Source organism: Carassius gibelio, chromosome A7 (genome assembly GCF_023724105.1).
Source record: "Carassius gibelio isolate Cgi1373 ecotype wild population from Czech Republic chromosome A7, carGib1.2-hapl.c, whole genome shotgun sequence".
Classification (NCBI taxonomy): domain Eukaryota; kingdom Metazoa; phylum Chordata; class Actinopteri; order Cypriniformes; family Cyprinidae; genus Carassius; species Carassius gibelio.
In genome coordinates this window covers 30,674,820-30,695,930 of record NC_068377.1, presented here as the reverse complement: position 1 = coordinate 30,695,930, position 21,111 = coordinate 30,674,820, and the positions used below count along the sequence as shown (strand labels likewise).

Genomic DNA, 21,111 nt, shown 5'->3' with positions numbered 1-21,111 from the left:
GTGTACGAGTGTGCAGTTGTGTGTCTGTTTTTGAATCTAATTTGCATTCACAGCCACTTGCCGCCTAAGCTGCAGCAGGCACTGAAGAGATGGCCCTTTGAGCTACACTGAGAGAAAGAGAAAGAGAAAGAGGGAATGAGAGAGAAGGAGAGAAAGAGAGAGAGAAGAAACAAGTGTGAAAGAAAGCAGCAGGAGGAAAGAGCGAGGGGACAGAGAAACAGAAAGGGAATGAGAGGACAATGATTCTGCATGCATGCAAATATGTATGTTTCCATGTGTTTCTATGAATGAGAGGATGTGGGGTTATAAATAGACATGAAATGGACACAACCTTCAGGTTATAAATTTGTCTGAAGAGACATCCAGGCACACTTACGATGCAGCAATGAAGTGCAGCATCTTACTCCTGCTTTTTCAGGGAACAGGGTTACAGTCAAGTAACCAGAGACGTTCCCTTTCAAAAACTACTCTCAATCCCACCACACCGCAAGTGTCTGGACTCCACAAGGTTGTGTGTGCACAAACATTAAAAAGGTCTCAGACATGACATGTGAGCATGAAGCAGCATGAATGTGTGTTGGGAGCCTGCCGCATCACACACTCTCTAATAGGAAGGTGCCTGTTATAATGTTATGATTGAGGCTCTGAACCCTGAGCATAGCTTGTTTTTCTATAATAAACTATTAAATATTTTCTATAAAAGCATTAATGTCCTGGCAGTGACACATTGCTTTTATATTTAATTTAATTACTTTAATATTATATTATATTTTGTGTGTGTGTGTGATTTCTAAGTGATTTAGTGTATTATGTTTGATGGTATGACGTCACACCATGAAGTGTTCCATTGTAGTTTTACAAAACATTGTACACTCCATATTGAAAATGTTTCATGTGTTTACATGCGATTTATACTTTGTGATTATCTAAAAAGTGTACAACATAATGTAAGAGCTTATCGTTATGTGAGTGTTAGTTCCTTTTATATTTTGCAAGTGATATGTACGTGGGTAATATATTAAAGTACTTATGATGCATTGTTTCATTTGTATATTATTCCCACTGCCATGTTGTACCATATCTTGCCGTATTGGTTGTGTAGTACTTTTTGAGTATTTTATTACAGCAATTTTGTGTTGCGTTGCAGAATTTATTTATTTGTTAATTTGTATGTCATTATTTTCCTTTTGTATTTTTTGACAGCTATATTTTTATTCATGTAGTGCATCAGAGAGATAATTATACACTGAATAATGACCTTAGAGATTTAATTGTATCACTAGCTACTAGTTAGTATTTATTTATTTAAAATCTGTTTTACTACTTCATCTTTTACAGTCCTTTTTTGTGAAAGCTGTGAGCAGGAAATCTACGTTTTTGAGAGAACAGTTTAGAAAGAATCATCATCACTCTTGAAAATAGTAAAAGAATAAACTACAAAGTGAACCTGATAAATGTGTTAATGGTGGTTAATCAGATTCCCAGGTCATGTAAACAAGCCTTTGAATACCTACTAAACATTTAATTCCACAAACCTAGCAAACTTCAGCAAATCCAGCTCTTAGGTGCACATTGTTTCCTCTATAAAAACACATGTACACATGTCCATGACAATCATAATAGGACTAAAGAGTCAAGAAGCTGCTATCTAAAGTATAAATGTTTCTTTTTTAGATTTTTGAATAAAAGTTAATTTTATTCATTTTATTTCTTTATCCATTAGAGTAAAAACTGTCCTCCCTTCGACATCTGTAGCAATTAGAAGATCCTGAAAAACAGCTTCTTTAGAGACCCGATCTATACGTGTTTATTAATGGGGTCCATTCATTTACAGTACTTTCAGTAAAAGTCCCAGAAGTGAGTGGAATCTATAAGAAGCTCATTTCCATCAATTGCCTGCAACTGTACAAACACCTCCAATGACAACTGGTGTCAAACCAATTAGCTTGTTAGCTTGTGAAGAGAGTTTCTGTGTGGGACAAAGAGGAGGAGAAAGAAAGAATGGTACGAACCAGCACAATATGCCATCTGCACATCGACACACTACATCAATAATTCACACACTTTCTCTCTCTCTCACACACACACACACACACACCTAATAACTTTCTCTCAAGTGATTCTCTCTTGTGTCTATAAATAGTGTGTGTGGCAGAGCTGTTGCTAATTCCTTCATTGAGAGTCTAGTGGTAATGCACAACGAGACACACACACACACACACGCTCACACGGCTCTGACGTGCTGCCTGACAGCTACACGTAGAGAAGAGCTGAAGGGTTGCCAAGGCGACCCCTTCCCCTGCCAAATCCTCGTTCTGTGTCAGCGTTATTTATCCATACATATCTGCTCTCATCTCGTTCCCCCTCCATTTTCCTTCTCTTTCTCTGCATCGTTCTTGTTACAATGTTTCTTTTATTTTAATACTCTTGCTTATTCAGTCTCACTTTGCTGTATATTCACTCTTGCACTTTACATCTTTATTACTCACGACTCGTCTTATTCTCATTCTTGTGTCCATCAAATGTTATCTCATTCTTTTAATTATGAGTATTTTTTATTCTCTTGAGCTGACAGCCGTGTAGACACATTCATTAACACACACTTCCTTCCCAAAATCTCATGACACAGCAATCTAACAATATAACAGTTCTGCTCTGGGATTTAAACACTCTCTCACACACACACGCACGCACGCACACACACACACACACACACACACACACACACACACAATTTCAAGTAAGCCTGCACACATTCTCAGCTGGAAAGTCACCAATTTGTTCTCATTACCTTCCACTAAAAACTCTAAGCCGAGAAACTGACCTCAGCTTATTCCATTGGTTTGACCTTGCTGCAAAACTGAAGTCTTCCTTTGGTTTTCATTTAGTGAAAGAAAAAAGCACTGTAGAAAAGAACAAGCTACAGCAGGGGAGAGAAGACAAAATTATTATTTTCCTTCTAAACATTCATTTGGTCATAATATAACAATGATGTCTTCTGCTAAAAGCCCACTGACTCTACTAATCCTTTTTCAATTCAAAAATCTCAAGCACTCTAGCAGTAGCCGGTAAAATTCTGTTGGAATACCTGTTTTGTTGTCGTACATCTGAGATTTGTTTGCATGATTCTTGGATTCTAATACTTCAAAGGGCCCGCAATGGTCCATCTATATTCAGAATACCTCAGAGCTCCAAGGAGCTAATTAAAAAACGCCCTCTACACCAACACTCAGGTGCTCTCTGAAGCAGTTTTGATTTCCCTCCCACAGAAAACAATAGTGCTGTTCAAATGTCATCTTTTGTTCAAGTGTTCCCTCATTTCTTTCCTCCATTTCTCATTTGTACCTCCTTGGCCTTTGGGGTACTTCAATATATGGTGTGTTATTGTAGCTCCTCAAGGCAGAATCATATTATGTCTTCACCTCTTAGCTTTGTGTAAAGCTAATCTATTCAGATTTTACCTGCTTGTTGATCTATGGATCAATTTATATACCTAAATTAAAACAGAGATTCTGTATGAAATTCTGTAGGCTCTGTTTTCTTTCTTGGTCAAATCGATCTGACAGAGAAGAGTGAGTAGACATGCCTGTGACACTATCAGGTGTGCTACAGAGCACACAGTCATGCTAAAACCAACCCATCAGTCCCGCTCACACATGCATCTGATTTTCCATCCGCCTCCAGCCTTCAATCAACTCCCACAGGGTCCTGCTACTTTCTCCCAGACCACCGGACAAGAGAAACAGAAAAGCAATTTGGGCATCCAAAAACAAGAAACAAGAAAGGCTTTAAAAATAAATAAATACAAATAAAATAAATAATAATAATAACAATAATAGTAATAATAGTCTCAAAAAAACAGAGAGAGAGAAAAAAAGGATAATTGTCCATATTTAATCTCTTGTTGCAGAAGTTAAATAACTTAAGAAGTTAAATGGCATATTTAAAAGTTTGGGATTATTATTATTATTTTAATTTTAAAATCAAATGAATACTTTTATTAAGCAAGGACACATTCAATTGAACAAAAGAGACCGTAAATACTTTTTACACTGCTACAAAGCATTTGTTTCACATAAATTCTGCTCTTTTAAACATTTTATCAATCAAAGAACCCTTAAAAATACATCACTGTTTCAAAACACATATTAAGCATCATAACTTTTTAATTTCTTGAGCAGCAAATCAGCCTATTAAAATGATTTATGAAAGATCATGCTGACACTGAAGACTGGACTAATGACTGCTGAAAATTCAACTTTGCAATCACAGGAATAACTAGCATTTTAAAATAAGAACATTTCAAATCGTTATTTTAAATTGCTATAGGCCTAATAATTCATAATATTTTTGCTTTGTTTCTCATCAAAATAAATGCATTGGTGAGCGTAAAAGATGCTCTAACAGATATCAGAGGACCAAGAACAAAGGGAGACAAATAATGAGGCTATACTGCTGTATAAGTTGCCTGGGGCAGTTTGGGGCCAAGATGGTCCCCAAAAACAGTATAGTAACTGATGCAGTAACTTTGATCTCCTGTCCACCCACTCTTCCAACTCTCACATGGATCAAACGCAGCACAGCATGATCTGAACGTATATAGAGTAGTCATGTAAAGCTTAATCATACTCTAAATTCATGAATGACTCCACCATTTGAGGCAGATAAGGATGCATTGAATAATGTATTTTGTTCTTAATAGTGACGCTGATGCAAAAGACTGCAAGCTGGCTCGGGAGAGACTGAGTGTATTAAAGGGAATTTGGGGATTTGGGAAAATGGTAACTGGCACATGTAGCAATATAGGAATTGGCAGATTTGCAGAGGGCTTTGTGAAAGAAAAATGGCGAAGAGAAAGAGATAATGTGGTATGAAAAAGAGTGTTGGAAGACAAAACGAGAGTGAGAAGTAGAAAGGGAAGGAAGGAAAAAAGAGACACATTGCTTATGGTGTCAAAAAACAAGAAAACAAGACTGGCATCTTTGCTGTGAACAAACACTCACATGACTATGCAGATGTTCAGTCTGACTGCCATGTGCTTATGCTGATGTGCTATGAGGCATCATACAGCACGCACTGGCATGTATAGTGCAAATACTGAGGTAATGAGTTTGATGGCTTTTTTTCTCATTAACACAGGTTGCAAATTACAAAGCACTCTTTCATTATAAAAAGAATTGCTTAAACAAGACAATTACCATTGTATACACAAATCACCTACACTGGCTGCCAAAAAGAGGTAAAAGCTGAGAGGAAAGGGTTCTGAGATTGCTAATTACTGCTGATGTCAATAATTTGTTTCTCTGGGCAACTTGGCGGCTGGAACCTTAATTGCGAGAGAAAAACACCTCTTCGCAAATCAGTTCTTTCCATCCTCTGAGATCTGTCCACTTTGCTCTCTCAAAAGAAAAAAAAAAAGACAAAGAAAAAGACAAATGTTGAGGGGTGTTACCTCAGTATAAAAAGCCAGTCACTTATTTGGTTTGTTAACTCTCCGTAAATTTACTGCAATTTGTCGTAAATGTACGTCTTATACTGGTAATGGTAAGTAATTTCCCTGAACACTTCAGTCTTTCCAGCTGGCCTCACTTTTTAAGTGAATCATAGGGTAAACTATTCCTGACAAGTCCTGATCCAGAATGCAGTGGACTGATCATAACTAGAAGAAGGCAAAGACATGTCCTTAGTCAAGGTCTGGTAAAGCTGCATTGAAGTTCAAAGGCATATCATTTTCACTTGTATGGTGCTTTGTAGTGTTACAGAGGTAGTCCAGTCGATGAAATGAAAATTATATCATGATTTACTAACCTTCATGTCATTCCATACTTGTATGGCTTTCTTTCTTCTGCAGAACACACACAAAAATCATAGTCTGAGTAATATTTCAACTGTTCCTGTCCATACAGTGAAAGTCAGTGGGGTCCAGAACAACAATTGACCCCACTGACTTGCATTATATGCACAAAACAAAACAGTGTTTAAAATATATTTTGTGTTCCACAGAAGAAAGTCAGTCATACAGGTTTGGAACAACAGTAAAATAATGAGTAAATGACAACTATTTACATTTTTGGGAGAACTGTCTCTAAGTTACTACTACTATGCAGCGCTGTAGGCATGTAAAAACGCATGTCTATAGGTTCCATTACTCTATAGAGTGCAGCACTTGGGTTTCAGAATAAAATCACCATTCATTTTCTCCATAGGGGGATTGATTTTTAACGATAACTTACAAACCTTTAAAGACAGACCTACTGTGATCTATGAGGTTGCTAACTGAATTAATTACCTGATTCTGCAAAACAATCCCCACCTATCAGAGACTCTTAACAAACAGATTTCGCCAAAATAACTCATTAGCACCTGCCCGCTCCCATGAGGCATGCGAATGGTGTAGGGTGAGTCTCCCTATTTGTATATATTCATAATATTTGTATATAGTGCATATTTAGCAAAAACATACAAAGCTAATTTATTTCACAATGACTATTGGTGCTATACTTCATTCCCTTATTAAAGACTTGTCTTTTTGTCTGATTTTCAAATACTTTTTGCTTTACATCAAAGTTTGTAATGTTTTGATTTACCTCATAGGTGGTTGTTTAAGCTCATGACTTATAACTCTTAAGCTTCTTCAAAATCCTTATTAGAAAATACTTCCTGAACCAAGGCTGCTGAAAAAGTGGATGGGCACTGTTGCACTCTACTCCCCTATTAGATATAACCATAACGCTTTGCCTTGTTGTCTTAGACACTCACCATCCTCTGTGGGCACATAGATGTTGAGGTAGAGACAGTCTTCGCTCTGATTCTGAATGTAGGTGGCGGCCACGTCTAAGTTATCGGTAAACCACACAGGCAGCATGATCTCGGGCAAAACACCATGCACATTCTGTGGGCAAACAGGGGCGAACTGTGTAGCGTTCCGCACTTCCTGCCAGGACCCAGGAGCTTCAGGTGGCTGAAAACGACGGTCTCCGATCGGCGCCGTAGCATAGGGGACGCCAAGGTACTGTTCCACAGGACCCAAAATCTCGTTGTTAAGCTCTTTTTTAATCCCACGCAACTTGCCGTAGTTTGTGGTGACGGTGGGATATTTAGCGCCGGGATCAATGCGTTGACACGATGTCAAGGTGATCCACATTGCCAACCAGAGGACAGTACTTGCATGGATGGCCTCCGAATTGCGGGCATGGCCCAAGTTACGTTTACAAGCATGGGGCAGATACATGACTGCCTTGTTTTCTCCTTCTTCACTTCGCTGGTTTATTGACCTATGCTTTGCTTTTTCATGGGTGAAGGACAAAGGAAATTACTATTATAACAAAAGAGGAAAAAGTGATCCTGCTGGCTTGTTTTGGTCTTTCAGGGAGCAAGAGGGAGGACAGGAATGGGGGGACTGTGGAAGGGTTGGGGTGGATGAGGGGCAGAGGTTGTGCTCAGCCCTGGAGGGTTATCGTGGTAATGCCGCAGTAAGTAAAGAAGAAAAGTCTGTTACGTTCCATCTCCCTCAGCCGTCCTCATGGGGTCAGTTAAAGAGGTCACGCAGATGATTGCAGATCCTGTCAAGAACAGCAAAAAGGGTAAGGGTTAGTGACTAAAAGTTAATTTATGAGTTGCTACCCTTTGCATGCACATACTGTATCAACCATATGGATTTCTACCATGTTGAATGATGCAACCTGTATTACAGGGGTAGTTCACAGAAAGATTTGAAAATCATTTACGAACCCTGATGTCATTCCAAACCCATTTTCCTCCGCAGAACACAATAGAAGACATTTTGAAGATTGTCTCAGTGTTTTTGTGTCTATCCAATGAAAGTTAATGGTTATCTTGGACCCCACTGTTTTACATAGTTCAGGTGTGGTCATATTAACCGTATCATTGTTCAACAACATCTCATGAAACTAAGTCATTTCAACAGAAATTAGTGTAATTGCGAGCTTTGTGTGAGAGCGAAAAGTTCTCCAAGCAGATTTTGCTTGCTAGCTGCTTGGTTTGAAAGTGACTGCTATGTGAGCAATGATTCATACATCACTACACTATTAACAATAGGCAACGAAGCTTCATTTGCCTGTGAAGTTTGCTAATGTGACCACACATGAAGTCCAAAAGCAGTTGCAACCTTCTTCAAAATACCTGGAGGTTACAATCTTTTAGTTTTTAGCCCAGAACTTTAATGACAAGGCTAGACAGCATTTGAGAAAGAAAGAAAAAATCCTATAACATTTCCCATCAAACATTAATGGTTTTCAGTGTTTATATGTATCTTAATAATTCAATGACTCAGCAGTTATAGTACCTCCTGTAGTGTTCTGTGTCTACACATTGGAGAAAAGCAATACTGCAGGCAAATGACAGCTCAGACAACTCGTTCAGGGCATTATGAGGAGCATAAACACAATAAGATAGAGACAGGGAGGCAGCGATGCAAAAAGGGAAACATCTCGAAACACCCACACAAAGAGCCTCTATCAGTCAGTTGTGACTAACAAACTAAAAATAGATGTTTTAGTTCTCACATCCTGAATGAAATCATCTGTGCGGATATGAAGTCTAATTAAGAAACGACGCATTTCGCCGTGAATGCATCTTTTGTATTTTAAAGCCTCTAATCGCCTGAGAGAGTTGATTGATGCTTTAAAACTTTAATGTTCGTTTCACATAGTGTTAGCATTTAGCCAAGAGCGCTTAGCTCAGACGCTTAAGCATTTTAATGGTTAGCTAAAACAGAGAAGAGAGAGATTTATGTGATGTGAATGGTTCTAACGTGGGTTAGATTTGAAGTCCGGATAAGATGGAGTCCAAAAGGTCAAGCATAAGCAATGAACTTTAAAATTAATGGAGAAAGAAGCATTAAATCTCAACTCCTGAGATGACATAACAACACTGAAGGACACAAATAGGTGCAGACCAGAGACATTAGAAAAGGTAGGAGGAGAAACCGATAGAAAATCGAATGAGAAATCATAACACTCAATATGGCTGCTGTACTATAGACTGTTTCACAAGTTCATGCTTACATATAATTAGCTGAGGTATGGTATGCGTATTTGGCTTGCTGTCCGGGGAAGGCCTCTGAGCTCTGGAATGGCCCAAACCTAGAGTACCCCCCCTTCCCCATCTATTTATAAAGTGAACTCGAAGTGAGGAGATGGGGTGGAGGAGGGATGCTGATAAACTGTCAATGTATAGAGGTAAGTCAGCAATATTTATACTATGGTATTGATTAGTTGACTGTGGTCCACCTGTGTTGATTAGGCTAAGTATCTGACATGCTCCTCCCGAATCTTGTTAATAAAACATCATATAAAAACATGGACGAAGTGTCCGTGACATCATCCGTAGATTTCCTAAGATCGTTTTTGAAGCTCAAAGGTGGCCGTCGCTATCTTGGTAGCGGGCCACAGCGCATCACTCCCAGATAATCGAAAATGTCACTCAAGTGGCCACGCCCTTAATTATACAGAACTTTAAGGCTTAATATAATTTAAACGGATGAGTTATAAAAAAATCTCACTCCACTCACAATTGTTATGAAGGGCAAATTTAGCTAGATAGAACAAAACCACTTTATGCACCAGGCTGTAAAAATGGGCATAACATGGGGAGTCTTTTGGGCAGCTGTGGCCTAATGGTTAGAGACTTGGACTAGTTACCCGAAGGTCACCGGTTCGAGTCTTGGTGCTGGCAGGAGTTGTAGGTGGGAGTGAGTGAATAAACAATGTTCTCCTCCACCCTCAATACCCATGACTAAAGTGCCCTTGAGCAAGGCACTGAACCCCCAGTTGCTCCCCGGGTGCTGGATATATAGCTACCCACTGCTCCGGGTGTGTGTTCACGGTGTGTTCACTTCTCACTGCTCTCTGTGTGCACTTGGATGGGTTAAATGCAGAGCACCAATTCTGAGTATGGGCAACCATACTTGGCAAATATCACGACTTTTACTTTCACTTTCTTTTTTGGGACATTCACTTTCTCCCTTTTGGAGCCAGCCTCTAGGGGGCAGTCAATGAATTGCAGTTTACGTGTTGACTTCACGAGAGAGACCGGAAGGTTGCTGCTCGTACTGTACAGATGGATTCAGCATTGTCATGACATCATTTCCTGTGGCTCCACAGCTGAGGTGATTGGATCTAAAAAATAAAAATAGGCAACGATGGCAGATTTCAAAATGGGAATGAGAATGCTAACAGAGAGCTGCCCGCAAGTATTATAGACATCCTTGGTGCAGTAAATGTAGAAGGCAAGCTATTTAAAAAGCAAAACAATGTTTCCTCATCATCATCACCATAATCGTTAATGTGGCAACAATCATCATGCAGAATGGACTCCTCCAGTGATATTACTTTATCGCCATCCTATAATAGTCTCATTTAATGTTATCATTAGCGTTTCTAGTGCAGCAGTGTCACAGCGTGTGTGTCTGTCTTTTTGTTATGACAGTAAAGCTGTTTGAATTTCAGAACTATGGATTGGAGAGAGAGAGAAAAAAGAATAAGGGAAAGATTAAGGAATATGAGAGAGAGAAAACCGAGGTATGAGGATAAAGTAGGTATTTGGCTCAGGGGCCTGTACAGGCACTTGCGCTTTAAATACGGATAAATGCTGTAAAAATCCAATCGCAACCCTGGTTTAACTCCCCAAGTAGTCTATAGGTAATGTGGTATTTAAGGAGGTCATGCAGAAATGGAAAAGGAATAAAACAGTTGAGGTGCCTATTCCTCTTATTACTGCACTATAATTCTTCCTACTTTCGTTCATAATAATGTAAGACACAATGCTGTGCTTAGTTTGCATCCATTTAAATATCCATCCATCCAAGAAAAGTAAAAATATAGCATGAAAGGTATTGACATTTAGCCTTTGTATGCCACAATGAGTGGCTCACTCATGTTTTGCAGTATATGTTCATTCTCTATAATTTGTATATACAGTATACATACACCTACACATTTTTTATTATATGTAAAATAAAATTATTGTCTGTTGTACCTTATACATCTTCAGTTTACAATACAAGCATATTATTTTTCAAGTTGCAGAGTTCAATAAAACTTAAAACCCACTTTCTCTATATAAAATTCCTCCTATAATTCTTCATTGCCCGTCTATATCTCTCTCTCTCTCTCTCTATGTGTGATCTGTGAAGTGTAAAATAGGAGAGGATGACTCTGGGGTTCTGAGGACAGTCTTGGGACCATTGACAAGATTCTCTGGCTGCTCTTTAATTAAACCTTAGAGACTAAACATACTGCACAACAAATCACACACCAACCCACCCAATCAGACACTAAACACACTCTTCTTAATAATACACCTGAACTGATGAGGAGAAAAACAGGACTGAGTGAAAAACACTAGAAAGCACGAGACAGATTAGGGGGAAAAACATGACAGAGATTAGAGATGGAAATGAGTGGCAAGAGCATGGCTAGCTTCTGGTCAGTGTTTCGTAACAAAGTTCCCACACTTTAATAACTCAACAACTAAACTGCATTCTCAGTAGTGTGACTGAAGTTTGGCTGTTTTCAAAATTGTGTAGCATTATAAATAATAAGCTATTTTTGCTAGCAGTGTTGAGTAACATGCATGTTTTCATGTCATGGTGTACTGGGCGAACTGCCTTACAACTGAGCAAGCTAAGGCAATAAAAATCTATTCTGTCTCTCATATAGTGTTGGGATAGTTCTACTCATTTTTCATACACTAAATTTGATGTCTTAATTTATGAATAAAACTAAATATTTAGATACTTCTGTTTAACATAAATATTATGCAATATTTTGCTATAAATGTATGGGTGGGATACTTGTTTTGTAGCACTTGCGGTTGGAAAATGAACACATTTGTTTTTTTTATTTCTATCTTTATTTTTTGCATTTAGCAGACACTTTTATCAAAAGCGACTTAGTGCATTCAGGCTATTACATTTTTATTTTTATTTTTACCTGTACGTGTTATTTTTTTTTACCAGTTTACAAGTTATTTTTTAGTTCTTGACAAATTAATTGCACAGTCATCATTCACAATTACTACTAATAACAACAGTATATTACAAAGGAGAACTTATTTCTTGCAATGAACAGCAATTTGATGAGATATAAATAATAAATAGATGCAACTGATATTAATAATAGGAGTTAACTATGTGCTCTGCCAAGTAATAAGAGGCTGACTTACTGTATGGTTACCAAGCAACAACTTAAGAAACATGCAGCTCCTCTAAAACAATTTAGAATCAGAATGATGCATTTTTATAAATCGTTTGCAACAGCTAAATCCATAAATATACCTACCTTTTAAAGTAAATTATTATTATTTTTTTTTAATTTATGCTCTGTTTTCTTTTTTATTTAAGTTTTGTGTCATTTTTATTAATTTGAGTAATTTTAGTTTAGTACTTTAACTTAAGTTAGTTGCCAAAATGTTTAGACTATGGTTACATTTTTTTATCATTGGTTTATTTCACCTTTATTTCAAATAACAAAAATTTGACTACAGCTTAATTGAATCCTTTTTAATAGTTATATTTTTAGTTTTAGTTAACAGTAACAACATAACATCACACAAAATATCTGCACTTCTCTAAATGAGGCTAAAGTTGAGGAATAGTTAACCCCCCCCCCCCCAAAAAAAAATATATTGTCATCAATTATTCATCTTTGTGTTGTTCCAAACCATTATGAGGTGAAAAACCGTTCTGCAGACCACAAAAGAAGAGCTTTTTTAAAAAAAATTTTATATAATGAATATAATTTTTTAATTTAATATAATGAAACCTTCCCGCTATCCATCTGCTATTCCGTTCCATGCTGATCTAGGATCAGCCGCCACAGTAATTAAGGCTTATGTCAGACTAATGAGCTTGTCACCTCCCTGATCGTGAGCCAGTGTGTGCTGTGTTTAATCAGAGGACTGGATGGGTCCAGCAGCAGCTGATGCCCTTGCAGCCAGGGCAAGAGAGTAAGAAGAGCGACAGGACCGGATCGAGCACAAAGTTGGCATTAGCAGAGAGGCTGGAGGGGGCACACAGGTTGTTTGGGTCTTAATTGCTCGATTGGCATCGTTACAAGGCTTAAATTGGCCAATTGTGGCTATGCTGTGTGCCCTCCGGGAGTGATGGAAAATGATGAATTGAAGAAATAAGCAGAAAGAGAGAGACAGAAAGACTATGAGAGAGAAAATAGGTGAGAGAGACTGATGTACACACACTCGCACTCTCACACTCATGTATACAGCACATTATCTGAATGGGGAACTGTGAGGTGTGAATTGGAGACATTGGCAACAGGCCTGTCTGTGTCTGGACAGCAGATACCTGCAGCGAGTGTCATAAAGGAGGACAGATGTGTGCATGAACGGTTCTGAGAATCGCCCTCATTCAGACCCTCAAGGTTTCTCTGCTTCTCAGCGCCCTGGGAGATGACAGTGGTTATGATGTGAGTGTGTGTGTGTGTGTGTGTGTGTCAGACAGACACCTGATAGCAGAGCTGCTGACGGTCAGGTCAAAAGACGTTCACAACCTGTCGGTACCTCCTCCCCCCACTTTATCTTATTTCTCTGTCCCCCTTATACTTCCATTGATCTGTGAATAAAAGACAGAAGAATGATGGCTGAAAGCAGTGAGAAAGTGAGGAACAGAGATCAAGAAAGAACTATAATTAGCATTAATAGTCATTCTATGGGTTATTTTTATTTTTAAACTATCATTTGTATTTCAGCTATTTCATGTAGAGTTTGTTACTTTTAATTGATGTACTGTATTTTGTTCTGTGCTATCTTCAATGCACGTATCCAATTAAACAGATTGACTGAATATATTGAAAAAAATAAATGTATTATTACGTATGTGCAGCTTTAAAAATCTTTACAAAAACCATTATATGATACTATAATAAATTATATTCTTTTGAATTTTTATTTATAAAAAAATGCATCATGGTTTCCACAAAAATATAAAAGCAGCACAATTGTTTTCAACATTGATAATGATAAGACATTTTTCATGTGAACTAATTCAGCATATTATAATTTCTGAAGGATTGTGTGATACTGAAGACTGGAGTAATGACTTCTGAAAATTAAGCTTTGCATCACAACTGTTTTCCAATTAGTATATTTTAGAATGTAATTTGAATTTGCAATAACAAATAATAACAATTATAATCACAACAATTTTATTGCATTCTTATGAAATAAATGCAGCTTTGGGAATTATAATAGTTCTCAAAGAGTTCTTCAAAACTTCTTTCAGCTTATTTCAAAAACAAACAAAAAAATATTAAAGTTACAGTTATATTTTACTATATATAATTTTTTTTCTTAAAATTTATTTAGCTTATTAATTGCATAACTTTAATTTTCTATGAACTAAAGGGATTTTTTAAAATGTGCTCATTAGAGAAGAACTGTTCATACAAGAGAGGCATATGTTTTAGACATAAATAAATAAATAATTAATGTAAACTGAAACACTTTTCATTATTTAAGAATACATATAATTACTTATAAATAAATATTAGCCCTACTTTTTATGCCAAGCAAAAAATTAGGCAGCTTCTGCCTAATGGAGATTTCAATTTCATTTTGATTTATCGTGCAGCCCTAATATATATATATATATATATATAAAACTTTATATTGGCACACTGTAATTACCTGTGGCACGAGGCCGAATCACAGCCGTGCCGATATGCAGGCGTATCTCATGGCTATGAGTGTGAACAGTTCAACAGCACAAGTGTGTAAGAAACAACAATCGAGTGTCTTTAAAAACCCTCTTTTGTGCAGAACTACTTCCTTCCTCCATTGATTCAAATCTCAGTTTGACAGTTTAACAGCTGAGCCCAAGCCTCCACTACTAATTAAAAACTAAAGAATGTTGAGTTACTTCATTAAAAAATTATTCTATTGCATTAAAAGCTCATTGTATTATGTAAAGTAGAGTATTATGAGAGAGATGGACTGAGCCGTGTGATTATTGCCTGCATCTGATACAGCATTCATTCTTCAGTTCAATCTCATATTCACAATAAATAGATTTTTGCTTTAAAAAAAAAAATACAAATAAAGTTTGAATGTCCGCTAAGGAAGCAATATCTTTGTCATACTTTCCTTTTATCTGTTTAGACTGATTCCTGATGACAGCGCTGCTTAGTGCATTTGTTGACTGCGTCTTACAATGTGTTATAGAAAATAAAAATGTCTTCCTTGTTTACAAAAGTTTACAAAAGTTTAAAGAAAGATAGAAGAGGAGTTGAACCTTTGTCCGGACATAGGACACACACACACAAACACATTGGAATAAATGAGTGGTCGCAGCCCACCAGAGCACAAAATTGGAAACAACAGAGGAGTAAGAGTTACAAGCAAATATTTACAGGGGTTTAATGTGTGCTGGGACACGGCCACTCTGTGAAGGGTCAGCGACAGTCAGCACTGTGCTAATTAGATAGAACCATTACTCACACACCACTCACATATGCTTAATCACTGCCTGATGAAGTGCGGGTGTGCCTGTGTTAAACTGGCAATACATTTGTAGTCATTTTACTGAATAACAAAAACTACCAGAGTGGTTCCTAAAAATGGCATGCAAAGCAGTGACCACAATTTCTCCTTCATTAATATTCAAAACCAAGTGAGGCTGTAACCATTGCATATTCAACTCATGTGCTAACCAACACCCTCTAGCCAATTAGAATGTATTCTCCTGTTCAGAGAAACTCCAAACAAGAACAGAGAAAAGAATGGAGAAAAGGAAAACTAACAGAAAGAAGACTAGAAGAGACATCAAGAATAGCCAAAAGAGAATCTCATTCCAATCACTCTTATATAAAATCAATGATAAATGGTTTTTTGCGTGTCAGAGAGACATAGACCACGAGCGAAAGGGAGATTTTTTTCTCTACTTCTCTGTGTGAGTAAGCCACTGTTTAGGCCTCAGGGTAGCTCACAGCCCGAGTCCTTTATCAATGATGAATGACCAAGTTTGTGTATAACTGTGTGAGTGAATCGGTGTCTGTGCATTTTTAAGTGAACATATATGCAAAACTGCGGCATAAAATATGGTAATGCTGTTTTGCGATGCTTTTCTCAATTTCAATTTGGTGGCTGATACCATCTTTTTCTTTTCTTTATCTGGTTCTCTCCCTTTCTACCTATCAGAGGGTATGAAAAGTGAATAGAAATTGATGCAAATGAGGTTGCTCATGTATCAAGCAGTGCTGCTGCTGCTGCTGCTGCTGCGACTGATGTTGACAAGTAATTTGTCTGTCTACTCTTAAAGTAAAATTTTGGGCATGCAAAAATCAGCCAATTAGAAGATACAGTACACTGCATTAAAATTTAACAAATAAATAAATAAATAAATAATAATAATAATACTTTTATTTTAATGTTGAAAATAAGAATAATAAAAATTATATTTCTTGAGCACCAATTCAGAATTATAGTATGATTTCTGAAGGATTGCGTAACTGAAGCCTGGAGAGACAACGTGCCCACCAAAGCATTTTTAGCCAGCTGAAAATGGCATGCACTTTTTAAAATGCTCAGTTGTGGGCGATTGAAAGTGCTTTGGAAGCACAGCATTTAGACCCATAGTGCAGAAAATGTACCTCCAAGCATTATTGTTTATATTAATACTGTTGTAGATTGAAGATGTAATCCAATATACACATAGATACTCTGATACCATCAGCATTTAGGATGCTTCTTCTCCATTGTTGTTGTCATCACGTCATTGCAAAAAGCAGAACGTGATGGTTGGTGATCTTTGTCCTGCCTCTTTACCCCTTTGATTGGAAATCTGGGTAAAAAGTGTCACTGATGAGCGCTGTGTCTTACCCAAAGTTGAACATTTTTAAACTCTCAGCAACCACAAAAAAACACCAAGCATGCAGCACTCAGTGTGAAGTAGGTGTTCACCACCTCGTCATGCTGTTGCTGTTTTTAATACTCCCATTTCTCCCAACTGAAAAAAATATGCTAGCCTTGGGAAATACACTCTGGTGGACACAGCCTAATGGCTGCTGAAAATTCAGCTTTGCCATTACAGAAATAAACAGCATTTTTAAATATTGAAAATGAAAAACAGTTTGGAATATTACTGTTTTGACTGTATTTTTTTATTTTTTATTAAGTAAAGCAGCTTTGATGAAAGCAAGAGACTTCTTTCTAAAACATAAAAAAATATTAAACACAAACCTAATTGGTAGTGTACAAAAATCTTCATTTAGTTTGAAATATTTAGTAGCAAGTACATTTAAAATTGTATGTCCTTACATTTACATGCAGATACAAGGCATTAGGCAGACTTTTATCCAAAGGGACTTGCATTGCACATCTTATCTGTTCATGCTCGAACCCATGACCTCGACATTGCTAGCATCAAGCATCATGCCCATGCTTAGAGGCATGGCAAATTCTCTCATTTACTCTAAAGTTTTTTTTTTTTTAAATCCAGTCATCTCACCACCTACAAAGGGATCAGTCTTCAACTGCATGAATATTAAATTATTAATGCATGCTCATATATGGAATCTCATATAGACAGGAACTGTTCACAAAAAAAAGAAAAAAAAAAAAGAAGAAGAGGTATTTTTGCTGGAAATACGGTTGTTAGATGACACTGATATTTTACAATTATAGATTGTACATAATACTAGCCTAACTAATTTAAGCAAAGGTTCTCAAGTTTATTAAACTTGTATATAGTCTGTAATAAAAAATAGGACAAATAAATACAACAGAAAAAATGGTGCATAGTTTATCGGGTATATCTAACAGAATTAAGAAATATTAAAGAAACTGTAATATGTAAAAAAGAACAATGCTCATGTCTTCATGTGAATTAAATGTACAATGATCTTTATTAAAGCTACAAAAGTTATTTAAAATCCCAATTCCCAAGGTAAAAACAGGATAAACTTGCATGTCGATGCAACCCTGCAGTGTCTCACAAGAATAACTGCAACAGGTATGATAATTTAAAATATAAACTAATTGTCAAATTTATACCTGTTTATCACATCAATTAGAATATCCCTCACCACTATTTAAACTGAATGTACATCTCAGATAATACCCCATGTTGGATTAATTGTTTTCACAGGAATTGCAATTGCATTCTCAGTGAAGCATAAATGCAGTGTTGCTTTATAATTTGGCAAAAATGAGGTGTTTTAGGAGCAGCATAATTTAGTCTTCATGTTGGAAGCTTGACTAGGCCTCCATAGGCAGCTCGCTGTGTTTTGGAACAGAGCTTATTTGCCGGGTTCCTCCAACTATCCTTTCTAATACTGCTGGGCTCTCGATTTTCCCTCTACACCTTTTCAATTCATCCCTCTATCAGATCAATACGCTCCCGCTGATTCAGCCTCTGTTTCCACACAATAACAGCTGCCACTACACAAATTAATTACCATGGCCAATAACGATTACTGGACGGACCTAAAGCTGAGGCAGGACATGAACATAAAGACTGGAGTTGTGTGTGTTCACGCACATGTGTGGCTGTGGCAAAGGCAAAGCACAACAGTGGCACCAACAGCACATTAAGAGATCCTATTTATGACGCCAAATGATGATCACCGTATTCTGCTCTGAGCACTTCGCATGAGAGGAATGAGGCAGAAACAGTGTTTGGGGTACTCCATTTAAAAAGCATCAGAAAAATCTCAGTCTAAATACCTTCAAAATTGAGTCCAGCATTGGTCTCCATGTCAAGGTTTTCCTTAGCAAACAGCTTTCACAAGAATGCTAGATAAGCAAACTACTCTGTGAATGTTTGTACAGTCCCATGTACTATATAAAGTACTCATTCATATTCACAAACACTTAACAACTTATATTTATTTAATATATAAATATATAAATTAGTGCTGTCAATCGATTAAAAAAAATTAACTAATTAATCGCACAATTTTTAAAAATTAATCGCGATTAATCGCGATTAATCGCGATTAATCGCAATTAAAAGACTGAAACTTTTTGGATATGTAAATGTAAAATATAAATAATTAATGTAAACTCAAGACAAAGAAACTATTTAAATTCAAAATATGATTGTTTATTGGAATTTTTATTTAACTTGTAACACAGATTTTCTCATGTAAACAACATTCCTGCAATAAACCATCAATATCCTCCAAATTAACTGTTGGCTTGAAAGCCATATTTATTACAGAAATAAAAACACAGGCATGTAAGTACCATTTGAATTTCAAAACAATCAATGCCAATAAAAAACAAAAATGATTTCCATGTTGAATTCTAAGTGGACTGCAAAAAAAATCCAAAGTATAGTCATTGCCAGTGCTTTAAATGGGCCGGTATGCACCCGTACTCAGTACTGCCACTTCCAAATATAGCTCTTGAGCGTACCGCCACCTCTCCGTGCGCCCAGAACGTGCTTATAGCGTACCGGTACGCTCATTTGGACATCTGTTTTAATAGAGGTTTTAATCTTTTACCTGCACTGCCGATTTTCAGAGCGCCCTTCACAATGCAAGCTTCCTAATTCATCCCACTCAGAGCAGAAACTACATTGCCCACACTGTAAAAAGTTTAACTATTATTTACTCAATTTTTTTGGTGAAACATTTTTACACTCAAAAAAATTGAGTAAATTTTAAAGCTGTGAAATCAATGAAATATACTGTTTAAATTGAGTAATTGTAAGTAAAAAAATTAAGTAAATCTGAGTAACTGAATTACTTCATATGAGAAATAAAATTAATTGGATATAATCAAAATTATAAAACACCACAACTGTAATTCTATGTAAAATAAACAAAAAATATTGAGTAGATATAATTGAAATATTGGATGAAATTTTACCAAAAAAATGTGCTACGTTTACTACATGTAAAAGTGAATTTAACTTAATATTGGACTATAAATTATCAAAATGCTGCATTCACTTTTTTTTTTTTACACCATTTACCCTTTATAATTAATATAATAAAACCAAATAAAGAAAGAAACACATTTTTTATTGAAAATTTATTTGTCAATTAAACATAAGACAAAGTCTAAAATCAACCTTTGAAACATTGTATCCATTTTAATATTCCAGTAGATTGCAAAAATTAAAAACTGTAAAGTAGCCATAAAGGAAATGATTAAACCTTATGAAACATTTCATCCATCTTAGTATTCAAGTAGATTACATGTAAAATACGACAGCCGTAAGAGAAATGACATCTTTGTTCCTGGTGCATACCAGCCATTTGCAGTCACACTCAACATTAAACCATAAAAAAATATAAAAGCAACATTTACATCAATATTAAAGGGATAGTTCACCCAAAAAGATGATGTTGTCATAATGTACTCGCCCCCCCGGGTTGTCCCAAATCTGTACGAATTTCTTTCTTCTGTTGAACACAAAATATATTTTAATGAATGTTGGTTAACAGATAGTTGAAAGTTGCCACTGACTTCCATGATAGGAAAAAAAAAAAAAAAAAAAAAAAAAAGTATACTATGCAAAGTCAATGGCAACCTTTAACTGCGTTAACCAACACTCTTTAATACTTGGCTGAATGTCACGTCACTTCACTTAAAATATATTTTGTGTTCAACAGAAGAAAGAAACTCGTACAGGTTTAGGACAAATTGAGGGAGAGTAAATTATGACAACATCATCTTTTGGGGTGAACTATGTCTTCAACAGAATTAATCAGATAACAGAAACACTTCCATCAGGAATACCCATTCTGTGGGATGACCATGAACCACTACTATGCAAGAAGATAATTTTTTAACCTCTGAACATTAACAGAGTTTTGGAGGATCCAGCTCAAGAAACAGTTTTTGGAACAACTCAAGTGAGTACAGGGTCCTTCTCAAAATATTAGCATATTGTGATGAAGTTCATTATTTTCCGTAATGTAATGATAAAAATTTAACTTTCATATATTCTAGATTCATTGCACACCAACTAACACACCAACCAAATATTTCAGGTCTTTTATCGTTTTAATACTGATGATTTTGGCATACAGCTCATGAAAACCCAAAATTCCTATCTCAAAAAATTAGCATATCATGAAAAGGTTCTCTAAACGAGCTATTAACCTAATCATCTGAATCAACTAA

At 36.4% G+C, this 21,111-nt stretch overlaps 1 protein-coding gene across 3 annotated transcripts in view; it reads right to left on the bottom strand.

Moving 5' to 3' along the window:
• The window catches only part of LOC128017177 (neuroligin-2), a 173,673-nt gene that overhangs the window by 86,477 nt on the left and 66,085 nt on the right, over positions 1-21,111 (bottom strand). For 2 of the 3 annotated variants that reach the window (XM_052602427.1, XM_052602430.1), the window contains exon 2: positions 6,760-7,562. In XM_052602427.1, the coding sequence (XP_052458387.1) occupies positions 6,760-7,231 (472 nt within the window). In that variant the 5' untranslated portion in view covers positions 7,232-7,562. Of the gene's footprint in view, positions 1-6,759; positions 7,563-13,484; positions 13,574-21,111 lie in introns of those variants that run through there. The other variant, XM_052602429.1, reaches the window with a different exon arrangement.